General features: G+C 37.6%; 1 protein-coding gene across 9 annotated transcripts in view; it reads right to left on the bottom strand.

The window, feature by feature from the left end:
• Positions 1-3,826: 3,826 nt before the first annotated feature.
• The window catches only part of GNG12 (G protein subunit gamma 12), a 106,523-nt gene continuing 93,710 nt past the window's right edge, over positions 3,827-16,639 (bottom strand). For all 9 annotated transcript variants that reach the window (XM_033916390.1, XM_033916391.1, XM_033916386.1 and 6 more), the window contains 2 exons: positions 16,305-16,408; positions 3,827-8,832 (listed from right to left, as the gene is read on the bottom strand). In XM_033916390.1, the coding sequence (XP_033772281.1) occupies positions 8,707-8,832; positions 16,305-16,397 (219 nt within the window). In that variant the 5' untranslated portion in view covers positions 16,398-16,408 and the 3' untranslated portion in view covers positions 3,827-8,706. The remainder of the gene's footprint in view (positions 8,833-16,304; positions 16,409-16,639) is intronic.

Genomic DNA, 16,639 nt, shown 5'->3' with positions numbered 1-16,639 from the left:
GGTCGGTCCGACGCTTCTGCATCCTCTTTACGGGGAAGGGATGCAGGGAGAGCTCAGAACTCAGCGGCGGCCTGTTCCCCGATGGCAGAGGTAGCAACCTATTCCCAGGTGGCAGCCTGTTCCCCAATGGCAGTGGCTTGGGGAGGGCAGGGAGAAAGATATGGGGGACAGGAAGACAGAAAGAAAGAAGGGAGACGGGAGACAAAGACAGGGAGACAGACAGATAGGGGGCACAGAGAGAGAGAAAGACAGACATACAGAAAGGGGGCATGGAGAGAGAAAGAAAGGAGGCAGAGTGAAAGAAAGAAAAAGTTGGAGGGAATGAGGTCTGGAGGAGAGGAAGCATACAGGAGGCTGAAAGAAGGGAATAAATATTGTATACACAGTCAAAAGAATAAAGTGCAACCAGAGACTAATGAAATTACCAAAGGAAGGAAAAATGATTTTATTTTCAATTTAGTGATCAAAATGTGTCCGTTTTGAGAATTTATATCTGCTGTCTATCTTTTGTACTATGGCCCCCTTTTACTAAACCGCAATAGCGGTTTTTAGCACAGGGAGCCTATGAGCATTGAGAGCAGCGCAGGGTATCCAAACTGCTATTGCAGTTTAGTAAAAAGAGAGAGGGTATATTTGTCTATTTTTGTATAGTTGTTACTGAGGCGACATTGCATAGTCATCTGTCTTGACCTCTTTGAAAATCCGCAGAATATAAATGATAATTAACATTTTCTCTGAATACAGTGTGCTTTGTGTTTTTTACAATTTTTATTGTTGGTAGATCATTTTGACTTGTCCACGAAGGTAAGGAGAAAGGAGGGAGGAGAGCTGCTGAAAGACATCTAGTAATCCTTGCAGGCTTGACTGCGCAGGGAATTATTTTTGTAAAATCATGTTTTGTTATGTGACTGGCATTATTTAGATTTTAATTTCTATGAATGAATTGAATGAAAATTATATAAAATTGCTTGCTTGTTTTTATGTGCGTGCGCTGAAGGGAAGTGGAGAGAGAGTGGGCTGAGGACGCTGAAGGAAAATGGGGAAGAGAGAGAGGAGAAGACACTGATTTATAAATTGTCAATTGTACAGAATATTGTTTCTTTTTATACTTTAATATAATAAGTTCAGTATAAAACTATTTGAGGCTTTTGTGGATGGGATCAGATGGTTTGCGGGGATGGGGACGGAGATAAATTTTTTCCCCATGTCATTCTCTAGGCTCTGCCACAAATCAATTTTGGCTATGTGTGGGCAAGCGGGGTGTCAGTCAGGTTGATGTAGCCATCGTAGCGCAAGCGGGCATGGGGTATGGCTCTCAAAAGAAATCTTAATCATTGTACTGCTGATCTTTGGCTCTTTTGACTGAGTTTGCCTACCACTGATCTGGGGTATTGAATGAAAAGTTGTTTCTACAAAAGGATGTCGATGAACATAAAACGCTACACAACTCCAAATAAGCTGTCATAGGAGCTTAAAAAGATACTGACAAAAAAGGCAGAACCAGTCAATAAGGTTCCAAGAGTAATGATGAAAAATCCTGTGACTAACACCACCACTTCAAAATAAGATAATACACTAAATTTTTTGTAAGAATGGGTAACCTCAGTGTGGAGGGTCAGCGAAAGGAGAATTTCTCCAGCGCTTCACACAATAAGGCAAGGGCAACCATACCCCTGCCTACACACCATCGAGTACCTCACCTGGACAAACAAGGCATAACCTCCTACAGCTATGCCCATGACATTACCATTCTCATACCCTTTGATCAACCTGAACTCTCCATGACGAACACAATATACCAAACACTAAAATCAATAACAACCTGGATGAAAGATCACAAACTGAAATTGAACCCAGATAAAACAAAATTCATCCTCCTAGAAAATAACAAAATACCAACCATTAACCAACATTGAAATCAACGCAATCAACTACCCCATACAAACCACCCTAAAACTGCTAGGAATAACTATCGACAGATGCTGCACCATGCAACCGCAAATCAATAAAACAATACAATTCTCTTAGTCATGAGAAACTTAAGACAAGTTCGGAAATTCTTCGAGAAAACTCAATTCCAGCTCATAGTTCAGTCCTTAATACTAGGCCTATTTGACTACTGTAATATCCTCTACCTCCCATGCCCTACAACCATAACAAAACAACTACAAAATAACCAAAACACAGCACTAAGACTCATCTACTCATTAAAGAAACATGATCACATTACAGAAGAATATCTCCAATCGCACTGGCTTCTGATCCCAGCAAGAATACAATTTAAATTCTATTGCCTACTATTTAAGACTTTATACGGAGACAGTCCAAACTACCTGAATAACCGCCTCATCCACAACCAGACATAGGAAAACTCACACCCCATTCTCAAATGGAAAAAACTATATGATGGCCTCCTGGCCACTCAAGCAGCCAAACTAGATAACCAAATCACCAATCTACTGATGGCATCCCTTGACTACAAGACTTTTAGAAAAGAAATAAAGACCATACTCTTCAAGAAAACTCTGAAAAAAGAAATAATATCGCAAGTCTCAAACTCCACCTCTCAATAAAGCCAACTACCCCAAACAAATAACCTTACCCATTTCTCACTCTTTTTGAAAATGACCAATTTTTTTTTTTTTGTAAGCTCTTGTTGTAATACATCTTGGATAATTCTTTTGTAATCCGCCTTGAACTGCAAGGTAATGGCGGAATAGAAATCCCTAATGTAATGTAATGAAGAAGCCGGGGGAAATAAGTTGGTCAGTTCACCCCTGCATACCAGGTTCCTACCTGTGTATTATTAGTTATTTCACTGTGGTTCGACACATATTTTGATTTAAAGCACACATGAGGTACCCGATGATGGTGTGTAGGCAGGGGTATGGTTGCCCTTGCCTTGTTGTGTGAAGCGCTGGAGAAATTCTCACTTCGCTGACCCTCCACACTGAGGTTACCCACTCTCACAAAAAATTTTAGTGTACTGTATTACCTTATTTTGAAGTGGTGTTGTTAGTCACAGGATTTTTCATCATTGGATGAACATAAAACAGCATAAGGGATCTTGATCGCCACTGAGAATACAACAGTGATAAATTAAATCAGTATTTCAATAAGACCAACCAAAAGCTGGTTATACTGAAAACATCCATTCAGATGTGGGTATTAAACAAAAGCCATCTTCTCTACAATTTTCAGCCAAACTTATAAGAAGCCTAGTAGGTGGCAAGAAGTAAAATTTTGTATGGCCCAAAGGGGCCTGGTATAGAGAAGTTATCTGCAAATACCTACATCTGAGCAGTGCAACACAGTCCACTTACTGGTTGGCTATGTTGAAATACAGCACTGTGTATGTCTGGTAGCACTATAGAAGTAATTAATAGTAGCGATATTAGTAATTAATATTGTTTTAAGCAACACTGGCCTAAAATATGTCCTGTGCCATTTCAATTTTGCTCTATTAAAAGCAGGTCTATTCATTGCATACCTCCCATAAAAGCAAACAAAAAAAAGAGGCACTGGAGATGTCAAATCCAACCTGTGGTGACCAGTGCTTTGTTGACAGTTCATATCAAAGTTCAATAATGAGTCCATAAAACAATCAAAGTCCCGACAAAGATCCAAGTTTCGGCGACTCCATCGCCTTCCTCAGGGGACCTCCCATAAACACACACTATGTAGTAAGGGCTTACCTCATGAACAGTTTACCCTATATTTTTCTTTTTATTTCAAGTTTCTAAGGTATAATTTCTTAACTGAATGTTGGTAAAATCCAGAATCTCAAGAAACTGTTCTTGGTAAATTCAAAGTCTCAAAAAAAAAATGGGGTATAATTATTTTATTGAACAAGCACTTCATGACAGACATTAAACAGAGAGTGAGAGATTCAAGTAAGCAGACCATGAAAACAGCTATTACCATCTTTTAATATTAGAAGAATAAAAATTCTATACCAATAATATCCAGGACAAATTATTTATAAGCTTCATCTTTAAATGGAGATGGAAGCATGATAAAAATCACAGTAAGTCTAGATTAATACCAATTTTTTTGTATTAGAAAAATATACTGATTATAAAAATAGTTTAAATGTAAACAGAATAAGCACTAAATGATCGGTAATCTAAGATTTGAGTTGTTAAAGAGTATGTTAAAATATTTCTACTCATCACATCTTTTCCTATTGGATGTGTTTGTAATTACACAGGTATGTAGCATAAGCGTAACTTATAAGTGGTTAATACAATCTGTAAAGTTTGTTATAGATTAATTACTGCAGATCAAGATTCAAGGCTCAAAATACAGCTAAAATATACAAAAACTGTAGCCAAGTCAGGATTGTATAATCTCTCCTCGGATTCTATCAACATTCAAATCATGAACAATTACCTGTTTTACATTTAACACCACACCAGTAAAGTCTTACAATTATATTTTACACAGCTTCCTAATATTTAGCTTGCATTACAATTTTGTTTTAAAACTAAAATAATCCCAGAATACAAAATACTGTTCAATTTTCTTTATTTTACAAAAACCAGTAACATTTTATTGTGTTCTGAACATTGCATGCAGAGTGAGGCTTAAGGGCATTATCTAAGGATTAAAAATGCCAATTTTTATCATAAAGAATATTTACCAAAAATGTTTTGAAAAATATAAGCTTTGAATCTAGACTTTGCAATGGTTTTCAGAGGTATAGATATATATTTAGATTTCAATCTTATGGAGACAGCAAGTGGACTATGTGTAAAAGGGTAAGCCTAAAAAATTCACAAGTGATGCATTTCATAATTATGACAAGTGTAATATGGCTTTGTCCAATCTTTCCTAATTAGATCCTTTGATTCTCATTAGTGCTCTACATCTTATCCTTAGATTTAATACGATGCTCCTTATCTTTCTTTAGTGTTATATACAAGCCCAACTTATTTTCACATCCAGAGTGAATGATCTCTGCATTCCCTATTATCACTGCTATCTTCTCAAGCTGCAACCAATGCAAGTTAAAGCATGGGTAAGGATTTTTTTCAAAAAACAACAGACCAGTTGTAGATATAAATCTGAACAGTCATATAACAACTTCTCTATACAGGCATCTGTTTTATGGCAACTCTGGTTAGATATTTTTATCTTCATTTACAATATATTTTATCACATGCTTAGCTAGAGAAGTTGAAAGCACCTCTATAAAACAGATTTGTTAATACAGCCGTATATAATGTAAGTTGTACAATGTAATCCTTATGACAAATAATATTTCAATACATGGATACGGTTAAGTTATAACTAGAAAAGGACAACGGGCTCATAGTGAGAAATAAAACTGGTTCTAAAAATTGATAACAAATGATTTGAGTTATAGAAAGAGATATTATACAAGGGGGTGCTTAAAAGTTCTCAGCCCAACCAACCAACTTCCTAAATTCTGAGCATTATTTTGCCACGATAGCTGAAAAGAATGTTATCTTATTTCATTAAATGCCAATTTGCAGAAATGAAATTCTCCGTTTTGACATGGTTTCAGGTTATTGATTGAACCATATCCACGGCATTCTCTTCTTGGTTGGGCTGAGAACTTTTCATCACCCCCTCGTAACTGGAATGTTCTGAATTTTATATTTAGAAAACAAAATACTAATTATTTTGTAGACATGTGTAATTTCTACCTAAAACAAAATGGTTGTTCTTATTATTCTGGAATTTTTGTACGTTCTGTCTGTAACTGCCTCTGTAGTTCCTTTTTAAATGATTTCTTTTTCTACTCATATTTACTTTACATGAAAGGGAGAAGACTGATGTTAGTAGAAACTGATCCTTGCATCTATCAACAAGACAGACAGTAGCATCATTTACTACAATGCCATAGTAATTTTTGGCAATGAAAATGCATTCAAGCCCTCCCCACCATAATTCAGTAGGTAGCTTATGCTCCCAATCCATGCCTGGTAAAATGACATTTCATATACTATTCTGACCTGTGTTTTCTATTTGGAAACTAGAGAAAACACATTACACAACATGATCAATGCATCCTCATGTTGTACCACACAATTTGCTGTCATAAGTGTAAATATTTAATAACTTGTATATTAGGAAGGAATAAGGAAACAGATTTTGAGACCAGCACAGTGGCTCTGTGGCAAGTAATGTGTAAAGTACCATTCAGAAGCCTCTAGTCCCTGGGCTAGGGCTACTACTGGGAGGTAGTAGTGAGCATTAGCAGAAATCTGAGCCATCACTCAATGGTGAAGCCCAGTGATCAGATTTGATCTGGACTACGATCTGGAGGAAGGTGCAGTTTTTAGCCCTTCTGTGAGGACTGTAGCATCTGGGCTGAGTTGGGATAGGGATACAAAAAATATGAATAGACACCGTTGTCAATGCAATATTAAAATTAACAGGGAGCACACATATTTCTCAAATCATCTTTCCCATTTAGCCATATGGCTTTCCTCTTTTGGCCATATACCTACATACAGTTTTATATAGGATATCAGAAATCTTTACTTTTTGGGGGAGAACTAACAAAATCAACAACCAATTAAAATAGCACAGAAAAAAAAGTTACATTGAGAAGGTAGACTAATCATCAGAATTTTTAAAAATTCTATTTATCTATGCCAAAACTAGACCGATATGGTGAATGCACTTTAAAAGAAAGCACATAAAAGCAAAATAGGACCTAGACATTTTACAGTATTTAATGGGTATTCATAATCTTTAATAAAAGGAATGCTAACAAGTGAATATTATTTTTCCATGAAAATCCTCGAGAATAGAATTAACTTAAACATTTCTCTTGCCAAAACACAGATGTTATTTGAAAGAAACACAATGTTTACATAGATAATGTTTAGTACATATAAAATGTTTAGCAATATCTAATCAGTAAATTGAACGTGTTTCTTCCATGTGCAGTATTTTCAAATTTTTAATGACAATGTGTTTTATACTGAAACAAACCAGAAAATTACAAGAAAATGCTGTATACCTTGCTGCAGAATCTACTCTCATGCTACTGCAGAGATCTCGAAGACTTGATAGTTAATAAACCCTTTATTCCAATTTACCAGGGGCCTTCAAAAGCAGCCATTTCTCTTTATCAAGTTAATACTAATTTAGCATAATAAATCATCAAATGTTCTAACTTAAAAATGAAAAATCTTATTGGTTTGTTCTGAAGACTGAACTAGAAAGTCTTGGGGATTGCTACTGCATTAAAGTGGGCAGTACATATTAGTGGCTTGAGCAATTCTAATCTAGTAAGACTGATCAGACCTGTGGTATGTCCTTAATAATGCATACATACTGAAGCTAGGTTTACATAAGATATGACTGGGTGTGTATATTACACTAATAAATAACCCCATGTTCCAGGTGCACTATGTACTTTCAATCACTTAGTAAGCAAGATTACTTATACACATATCACAGATCTGATTGTATCTATACAGTTGTGTGCATTGTTTAGATTCAGAATGGGCAATATGAAATACATTTAACTTCTGCAGAGGTAGCTACTTCATAGAGAAATGACGACGTTCCGGTAATAACGAGTTTAAATATTTGGTAAAAGTGTGCTCCATTCCTTGTCTTTCTTTTATAATTTTTGTACATCTATCTCACTCAATGCATTTTATAATGTGTCAGCCTAAAAGGATTTTAGATCAGTGTTTACATGGAAAGAATATAAGTTTTATACTGGTGGACACTTTGTTCCTTGATTGAGCAATAAAGATTTATTTGCACAGAACTATTCAACTGGATCTGGTTTGGGGAAATAGTTCATATGGGAAGTGGGTTGTAAGTGTGTAAGTGCCAGATTTACAAAGACACAAAATGGGAACAAATCCTGGTAAACCTGTCATTGGCTTTTTCTGAATGGCTGTAGTTTATTGAACACAATAAAGTACACTGGGGGTTTGGTTTAGATAATACCTTTGTATTCCTTTCCTTGCAATTTTTGGCATATATCAAAACAGTGTTTTGACGAAAGTGACCTCAAGTACTTATGAACACAGTGAATATTGTAGGATCAGAAAAAAGTGCAAGTTATACAATGTAGTGTCTGCCATAAACTAAAAAATTATTGTCTGAGCTTTTAAAAACTGTCATTCTAAATATCCAGATATGATTTCAATAATTATCACTACTCAGAACTGGAGGTGTCAGTATATATAAAAAGTATATGTAGTATATATGTATATATTTGTTTATACACACACACCAATAAAAAAAAAATCACATAGATTAACTTGATTACAATATCTGCCTTGCTAATCTGTAGATGAAGCTGAGGCAACTTTGGTCTTGATTGTATATTTTAGCAACACCTTATGTGGAAAAGTAGACATTGCACAATTTAACACAAAAATACTTTATCATACATAAATGTGGACAATATAATTAACACCAAGGAGTGTACAAATAAATGGTGGAGCACCTTGACTTGGGCTGTAACAGAACAAAATTAACTACCTTCATTTATAACATTCCATTCTACAAGAAATAATACAATTTGGTTTTGAATGATTTTTTTCTGTCCCTAGCAAGAAGTCTAGAAAGAAGAAAAGCAAGAATGTTAAAATCCATTGCCATACTATTTATGTGAATTTTTAGTAGTTGATGCTTGGAGACCTTGGGTGTGTTTGGCGGAATTTCTTTGCTGCTGCAGGGAAGGGCAGACTAGTTACTGGGCATCTACAATATGATGCAAGGCTTTTTATCCTTGAAAGGATTTTCTGAAGCAGGTATACCCATTAGTAAAGGGTCATTCTTTGCATGTTCCTCACAGTAGCGCATAAGATCAGCTGATGCCTTTGAAATCTGAAGAACAAAAGATAAAAAACTGAACTCACAGCATTAGGTTGAGAATACACAAGGTTAATTGGTTACCTATAATTGCTGTTCTGATAACACCAATACAGTGAGAGCCAGAGGGATGGACTTGTTTCTAATGTGAAGTCTTCCAGAGCTTTCTAGGAAAGCTTCTGAGCGCACTCATGGCTCACTGTAGCTGCTTATCATCAGACTACTTTCAAAAGAGAAATTCCTCGTAGAATTGGAGATAAAAGTACAATGAACTAAAAAAAAATAAATAAATAAAAAAAAATGGAGAGGTGAAACTTAAACAGGTCATAGTAGGAAAGTAAAATGCATTTATACAAATTTGGCAAGTGTTGGCACAATTCTTATTACTTGTTAGAACAAACCAAGACTCTAAAATCCCATTTGTCTCCATGTTTTCAGGGCTGCTGAGGAAGTGCAAATAGTACTGTCCTAGTGCTAACTGCTGATTCGAAGACCATAGTCTTCTTGCCAGCAAACCGAGGAAAAAAGTAGGTACACTTTCCCTGGACTTTAGGAGACCTTTTCACTCCCTGAGCCCCCTCTCTCTCCATGCTGTACCTCCCCTTCTACTCCCACCTTCCCTCACCCTCTCTTTGTCACTAATCTTTCACCACTTCCATTAAAACCTTTCTGGGCTTTGCTAGGACAGGACTCCAACTTATTGCCACTATTTTTCCAAACTCATGTGTTGGGAAGCTGGCTGAATTCTAAAGATACTGATACACATGCAGCCTCAAGAACAGCAACAACAGGGCAAAGGAGAGTTATCACATTTAAGAACTGCCAAACTGGGGCAGATCCAGGTCACAAGTACCTAGCTAGATCTCAAGTAGTAAAACAGATTTTATGCTGCTTATCCTAGGAATAAGCAGTGGATTTCCCCAAGCCAACTCAATGATGATCTTTGGACTTCTCTTTTAGGAAATTATCCAAACATTTTTTTTAAACCCCGCTAAGCTGATTTCACCACATTCTAAGGCAACAAATTCTAGAGATTAATTACATGTGTGAAGAAATATTTTCTTTGGTTTGTTTTAAATCTACTGCCTAGTACAGTGTGTTGCAAACTTTTTAAGCTGTGCTACATTAATCTTGGAACTGTGCCTGAAGTGCACCCAAAAAGGTATAGGCGTCAACACGATGACATCATGCATATGCATGTCATCATCACATCGACATCAGCGCATGCGTGAATTTCCTCCAGCCATGGCCCTGAGCCTCCTATTACTGCCGGTGGGGGGTGCTGCAGAAGAAGAGATGAGGAGACAGAGCAGAGGCGCCAGCTGACTACAGGACGTGCCTCTTGCAGCAAGCTGTAAGCTGTCAGCCGGAGCCTCACCTCCTCGCTGGCATCTCGCAGCACACAATTTGTGATACACTGACCTAGTGTTTTTGGAAAGAGTAAACAAGCAATTTACATCTACCCTTTCAACTCCACTCAGTATTTTATAGACCTCTATCATATCACCCCTGAGCCATCTTCTCCAAGCTGAAGAGCCCTAGCTGCTTTAGTCTTTCCTCATAGGGAAGTCGTCCCATCCCTTTTATCATTTTCATCGCCCTTCTCTGTATATTTTCTAATTGCGCTACATCTTTTTTGTGATACCGCAACCAAAATTGCACAAAGTATTCGAGGTGCAACCGTAACAGAGCAATACAAGGGCATTATAACATTTTCATTTTTGTTTTCCATTCCTTTCCTGATAATGCTCAACATTCCACCTGCTTTCCAAGCTGCCGCCACACACTGACCTTAGAGCCCCAACACATCCTTAATGATGACACCCAGATTCCCCCTCCCCCCAGGCAGTGACTCCTAACATGGAACCCTGCATCACAAAGTCACAGTTCGGGCGCCCCTTCCCACACACCCCACCCCACAACTCATTCATGTCAAATGCTATCTGCCACCCTGATGCCCAGTCTCCCAGCCTCACAAGGACCCTATGCAATTTTTCAGAATCCTCTTGTGACTCAACAACCCTGAACTCTGTGCCATCAGCAAACTTAAACTCACCAGTTATTCCCATCTCCAGATCACTAACATGTCAAAATCAACGGTCTCAGCACAGATCCCCGGGGAATCCCACCACCCACCCTTCTCCACTGAGAATACCGACCATCCAAACCCACTCTCCATCCTCCGTCCTTCAACCAGTTCCCAATCCACAACATCCCATCCCATGACCCCCCAACCTCCCCAGAAGTCCTCCATTAGGAACCCCCATCAAATGCTCTCTGAAAATCCAAACATACAATATCAACTGACTCATCTCCACTGCCTGGCACCAATGCCAGATCCACCAATTCATAATCTCCTAGATCACCTCAGGAACCCTCCTTAAAAATCGGCATCATGTTGGCCACCCTCCAGTCCTTCGGCACTAAACTAGATTCCAAAGAAAAATTACAAGCCGCCAACAATAGCTCCGCAAGTCCACCCCACAATTCCAGGATGCACACAACCTGGTCCAGGTGATCAGTCACTGTTCAATCCGTCAAATTGACCTACCACACCCTCCAGTGCCACAGAGACCTGCCCAAGCCTCCCTGATTCATCAGAATTGAACACCATCTCTAGCACTGGTAACTCCCCCACATTCTCCTCGAAGACCAAAGCAAATAATTCATTTAATATCTCTGCTATAGCCTTGTCTTCTCTAAGAGCCCCTTTTGTCTGTCAGTTGTCTAGCAGTCCAACTGATTCTCTTCCCAGATTTTTGCTTTTAATATACAGTATACCCCCACGAAGTTCGGTTTCGAGTTCGCAGCCTCAATCATTCGCAGGTTTTTCCGTGCGTGTTTTTATTCACAGTAGCATTAGTTTTGAGCAAAGCAAAATTAAATTTAAAAAATAGAAAGACTACAATGACTCCAGAGAAAGTCCTGAAAGCACAAGACGGCAGGATGCAGAGCAGATCGGCAGACAACTGCAGACAGGCAGAAGTTCTCGGCACCTCCAGCAAGATCAAAGTTAAAAATAAAAAAGCAGCAAAGTGGCAAGCCGCCGCCCCTGCAGCCCTCTTCTGCCTCCAATCCCCGCATCCAATAATTGAGGTTTTTCGAAGTTCGCAGGTGCTCCTGGAACACAACCCCTGTGAACTTCAGGGGTATACTATACATAAAAATGCTTTTTACTGTATATTTTTGCTTTCAAAGCAATCTTTTTTTCAAGGTCTCTCTTTGCCTTCCTTATTAGCAACTTGCATTTGACTTGCCATTCCTTGTATTATTTACAATTATTTTCAGTCTGATCCTTCTTCCACTTTCTGAAGTATTCTCTTTTAGTTCTAATAGCTTCCTTCACCTCATTCGTTAACCACACTGGATGCTGTTTGGTCTTCCTCCTTTTTTACTACATGGAATATATCTAGCCTGGGCTTCCAGGATGGTACTTTTGAATAACATCCATTCCTGGTGTAAATTTTTTACCTTTGCAGCTGCTTCTCTAAGTTTCTTTTTTATCATTCGCCTCATGTTATCATGGTCTCCTTTTTTAAAGTTAAATGCAGTTGTATTGGATTTCCTGTGTGAACTTATTCCAGGGATTATATCAAATCTGATGTTATAATCACTATTATTAAGCAGACCCAGTGCCATTATCTCCCACACCAATTCCTGCGCACCACTAAGAACTAGGTCTAGAATTGTTTTGCCTCTCGTCAGTTCCTGAACCAGCTGCTCCATAAAGCAGCCCTTAATTTCATCAAAAAATTTTATCTTCCTAGCATGCCCAGTCAATATTTGGGTAGTTGAAATCAACAATACAGAAAAATTCACACTCAAATACTCTGTGCAGTTCTAGTTGCCGTATCTCAAAAAAGATAACAGTGTGATGAGAAAAGGTACAGAGAAGGACAAAGGAAATGATAAAAGGGATGGGACGACTTCCTATGAGAAAAGGTTAAAGCAGCTAGAGCTCTTCAGTTTGGAGAAGAGAAGTGATATGATAAAGGTCTATAAAATACTGAGTAGCGGAGTGGAAAGGGTAGATGTGAATCGCTTGTTCACTCTTTCCAAAAATACTAGGACTAGAGGGCATGCGATGAAGCTAAGTAGATTTAAAACAAACCAGAGAAAATATTTCTTCACACAATGTGTAATTAAACTCTGAAATTTGTTGCTGGAAAATGTGGTGGAATCAGTTAGCTTAGCAGGGTTTAAAAAAAGGTTTGGATAATTTCCTAAAAGAGAAGTCCAAAGGCCATTATTGAGATGGCTTAGGGAAATCCACTTATTCCTAGGATAAGCAGCATAAAATCTGTTTTACTATTTGGGATCTAGCTAGGTACTTGTGACCTGGGTTGGCCACTGTTGGAAACAGAACACTGGGTTCAATGGACCATCAGTCTGTCCCAGTATGGCAATTCTTATATTATTACACTCCTCCTTCCTCAACTTGAATAACTTTTCAGAAAATCAATACTGTAACCTGATTCTCTTCAGTTTAATCATTTCACACAGCTCCTTAACTCTGCAGTATTGAAGCTATAGATCAATTCTTAAATATGGTTATCACATCTTTACAGCATTGCTACCATCTGAAGATTGGAAAAGTGAAGTGTAGACCAAGGGAGTGGTGTTCTGTAATCAAACCTGTATTTTAATATTTGAGAAAAAGGGAAAAAAATTAACCAAAAGACTCAAAAGTCGTGAATTGGATTGGAAAGTAGCTGACAGGCGACAGAGGGTGCTGATAAATAAGAATCCTTTTGGAGAAAGGTTTCTGATGAAATTTAAAAAATCATGGGATAGGAGGCATTGCTTTATTGTAGACTGGTAACTAGTTAAAAGACAGAAAATGGACTGGGAAGCTTTGTTGGCTGGACGCTCTAGGAAACGCAGTAAGAGTTTTATTCTGATTGCAGATGGTGCAAAATGTAAGCTGATTTTTGGGTTAAAGAAACATGACCATGTGACACCTCTTTACCGGGCGTTGCCAGTGGAGGCATGTGTTAAATTCAAACTCAGTTGCTTTTGTTTTAAGGCTCTATTTGGTTTGACTCCCAAATATATAAATGAGTTTTTTTCTTTTACAATTAATAGACATAAAAAAAGCTCGCATTTGAATTTTGTTTCTCCGCCTGTTAAAGGATGTAAACCTAAAAAAACATCATCAGCATCTTCTTTCATACCAGGCAGCAGCATGGGGCAAAGAGTTAGATCGACTGCTTATGCTTACTGAAATTTATGGGGATTTTAGAAAACATCTAAAAACACATCTGTTTTTGAAACATTTATGTAATTAACTTGTAAAAATTTTTATTATACAATAATCAGATCTTTTAGGGTTTTTTTAGTCATTGTTTTAACTTTCTGATTTTCTTCAATTCTATTGTATTTTAAACGATGTATTTGTAAATGATGTAAACCGCATAGAACTTCATGGCTTTGAGGTATATAAATAAATTGTTATTATTATTATTTGGTCCCCATATCTTTCTACTCTCTCTCCCATGATCCGGAGCTAAATTTTGAACAAGTTGCAGAAGCCAGTGCTACCAAGATTGCTGGTTGGAGCCCCTTGAGGGTCCCATCGAGGGGAGGGGGATGGAACTAAAATAAAGGAGGGGGAAAGTGACTGGGAGGGTTGCAGTTAGGTTGGGGGGGGGGAGTTGGTTGATATGTCAGCCCTGGCCATAAGAACCCAGGCTGGGGTCATTATTATTAGTTTTCTTCTTGATGTTTGGTTGTATAATTTCTTTATTATGGACTATGGTATAATCTGTTATCTATTACTTGTACTGACTGTTTATTATTGCTCTTTGAATAAAAAAAGTTTTATATAAAAAGATAGAAAATAGAAAGGCTACATTATCAAATTCCCTAGTGGAGAAAGGTATCTATACTGGCACAAAAGCTTTTTAACATTTATAAATGATGTGGAAAAGAAAAAAAAAAAAAAGAGAGAGAGGTGGTCAAATTTACATATGACAAAATTGTTCAAAGCAGCCTGGGAAGTACTGCAAACAAACCTAACAAGACTGGTCAGCTGGGTGTCTCAATGGCAGATGAAATTTAATGCTGAGAGTTGCAAAGTGATGAAGATAGGGAAACATACTCTAACTTTTAAGCATACTATTGATGGGCTTTATATTAGGAGTCAATGTGGACAACATACAAATCCTCAGATCAGTGTGCCACAGCTGTGAAAAAGCAAAGAATATAAGAGAAAATCATAATGCTTCTGTATTGATCCCTAGTGACCACACCTTGAATTCTGTGTGGTCCTGGTCATCATAACTCAAAATAAATATAGTGGTACTAGAAGATACAGAGGAGGAATGAAAATGATAGCAGGATGGAACTCCTCCTCTATGAAGAAAGGGTTCTTCACTGTGGAGAAGAGATATAATAGATGTCTGTAAAATCAGGTAAATAGTGAATGGTTATTTACCCTTTCAAGCAGTAGTAAAACTAGGGGACACACCATGAAGTCGATAGGTAGTGCCTTTAAAACTAATTGGAGGAAGGTTCAAGGCTAGCTTTATCTCATATACTGCCTTACAGTTAATCCACCAAGACAGTTTATGATAGAGAGAATAATAATTAATTTTTTTTAAAAAAGTAGATGAATGAAGAGGAAATCAGTGAAGTTGCCAGAAAATGTGGTGAAAGCAGTTAACATAGCTGGGTTTAAAAAAAGCTTTAGCAAAGTTCAATAAAGCATTACATTACATTAGTGACTTCTATTCCTTGCAGTTCTAGGCGGATTACAAAGAAGCTAACTGGACATTTCCAGAAGATTTGCTAGTTAGGTAGCGGAATATATGGTTGATACTTTGGAGAGAAAAAAATTACAAGAGGGGGTGAGACTCCCCCCCCCTTTTATGAAGCCGTGTTAGGGCTTTTAAAATCACCGGTTCTCAGGCGGTTGCTCTAACTGCTAGGCTATTCCTTCATTCCAAGGTACTTTTAACCTGGATTGACTATTGGTTCAAACAACATACTGGGCTTGATAAGAATTTTGATCCGACTCAGTATAGCTTTTCTAATGTAGTTCCTAACCAATGACTGTCACTGCAATGGCTGATTTAGAGGTGGTTATAATAGGGGGTTGCTATGGGCAATGGCAAATAAAAGCACATAGCACTGTACCCCAAGAGACACCAGTTCCAAATGAGCTGAAAGGCTAAAGGAACAGGAAGAAATTGTCAGGCTAATGAGACAGCTTTATTATACCCTGCTTAACTTGAAATGCTCTGTCTAAACTCAGTGGCACATAAACACTGCATTAAATCAAATGTTTCCCTTCCAAAGTAAAAGTTTTTTGTACCAGCACACTAATTTGGAGGTGGCTTTACTTAGTGATTCCCATACACATTTATACAACTCCCACCTTCAAACCTCCCCCCCCCCCACATAGAACATGCATTGCAGTAAATATGGATTATATCTGTGAAAAATGAAAATGTTATCTACACTACAATAAACCCAAAGCATCTTACCTTTATTCTTTCTATAGAGGCTTCTAATCTTAGCTGCTGTACTGTTCTTCTTGTCTGTGTTATATTGTTTGTACTAGTTGTTTTGGCTGACATCTTCAATAAAACTATGAATTCAAAGAAAGAAAGAAAAAGAACTGGCTCAAAAAACATACCTAAATTTTTGAAAACCAAAGCATCAAGAGTTTAAAACAGGATAGTTTTTTTTCTAGCTTTAAACTGGATATATTACATAGATTTCTGTGGAATTTATAACAAGCGCTTTACCTCCAATCTAGCTCAGTGTTCTCCAACCTTTTGACACCTTTGGACCGGCAGAAATAAAATAATTATTTTGT

This window comes from Geotrypetes seraphini, chromosome 12 (genome assembly GCF_902459505.1).
Source record: "Geotrypetes seraphini chromosome 12, aGeoSer1.1, whole genome shotgun sequence".
Lineage (NCBI taxonomy): Eukaryota > Metazoa > Chordata > Amphibia > Gymnophiona > Dermophiidae > Geotrypetes > Geotrypetes seraphini.
The sequence above is the reverse complement of the archived record's forward strand: the minus strand, read 5'-3'. Positions and strand labels throughout refer to the sequence as shown.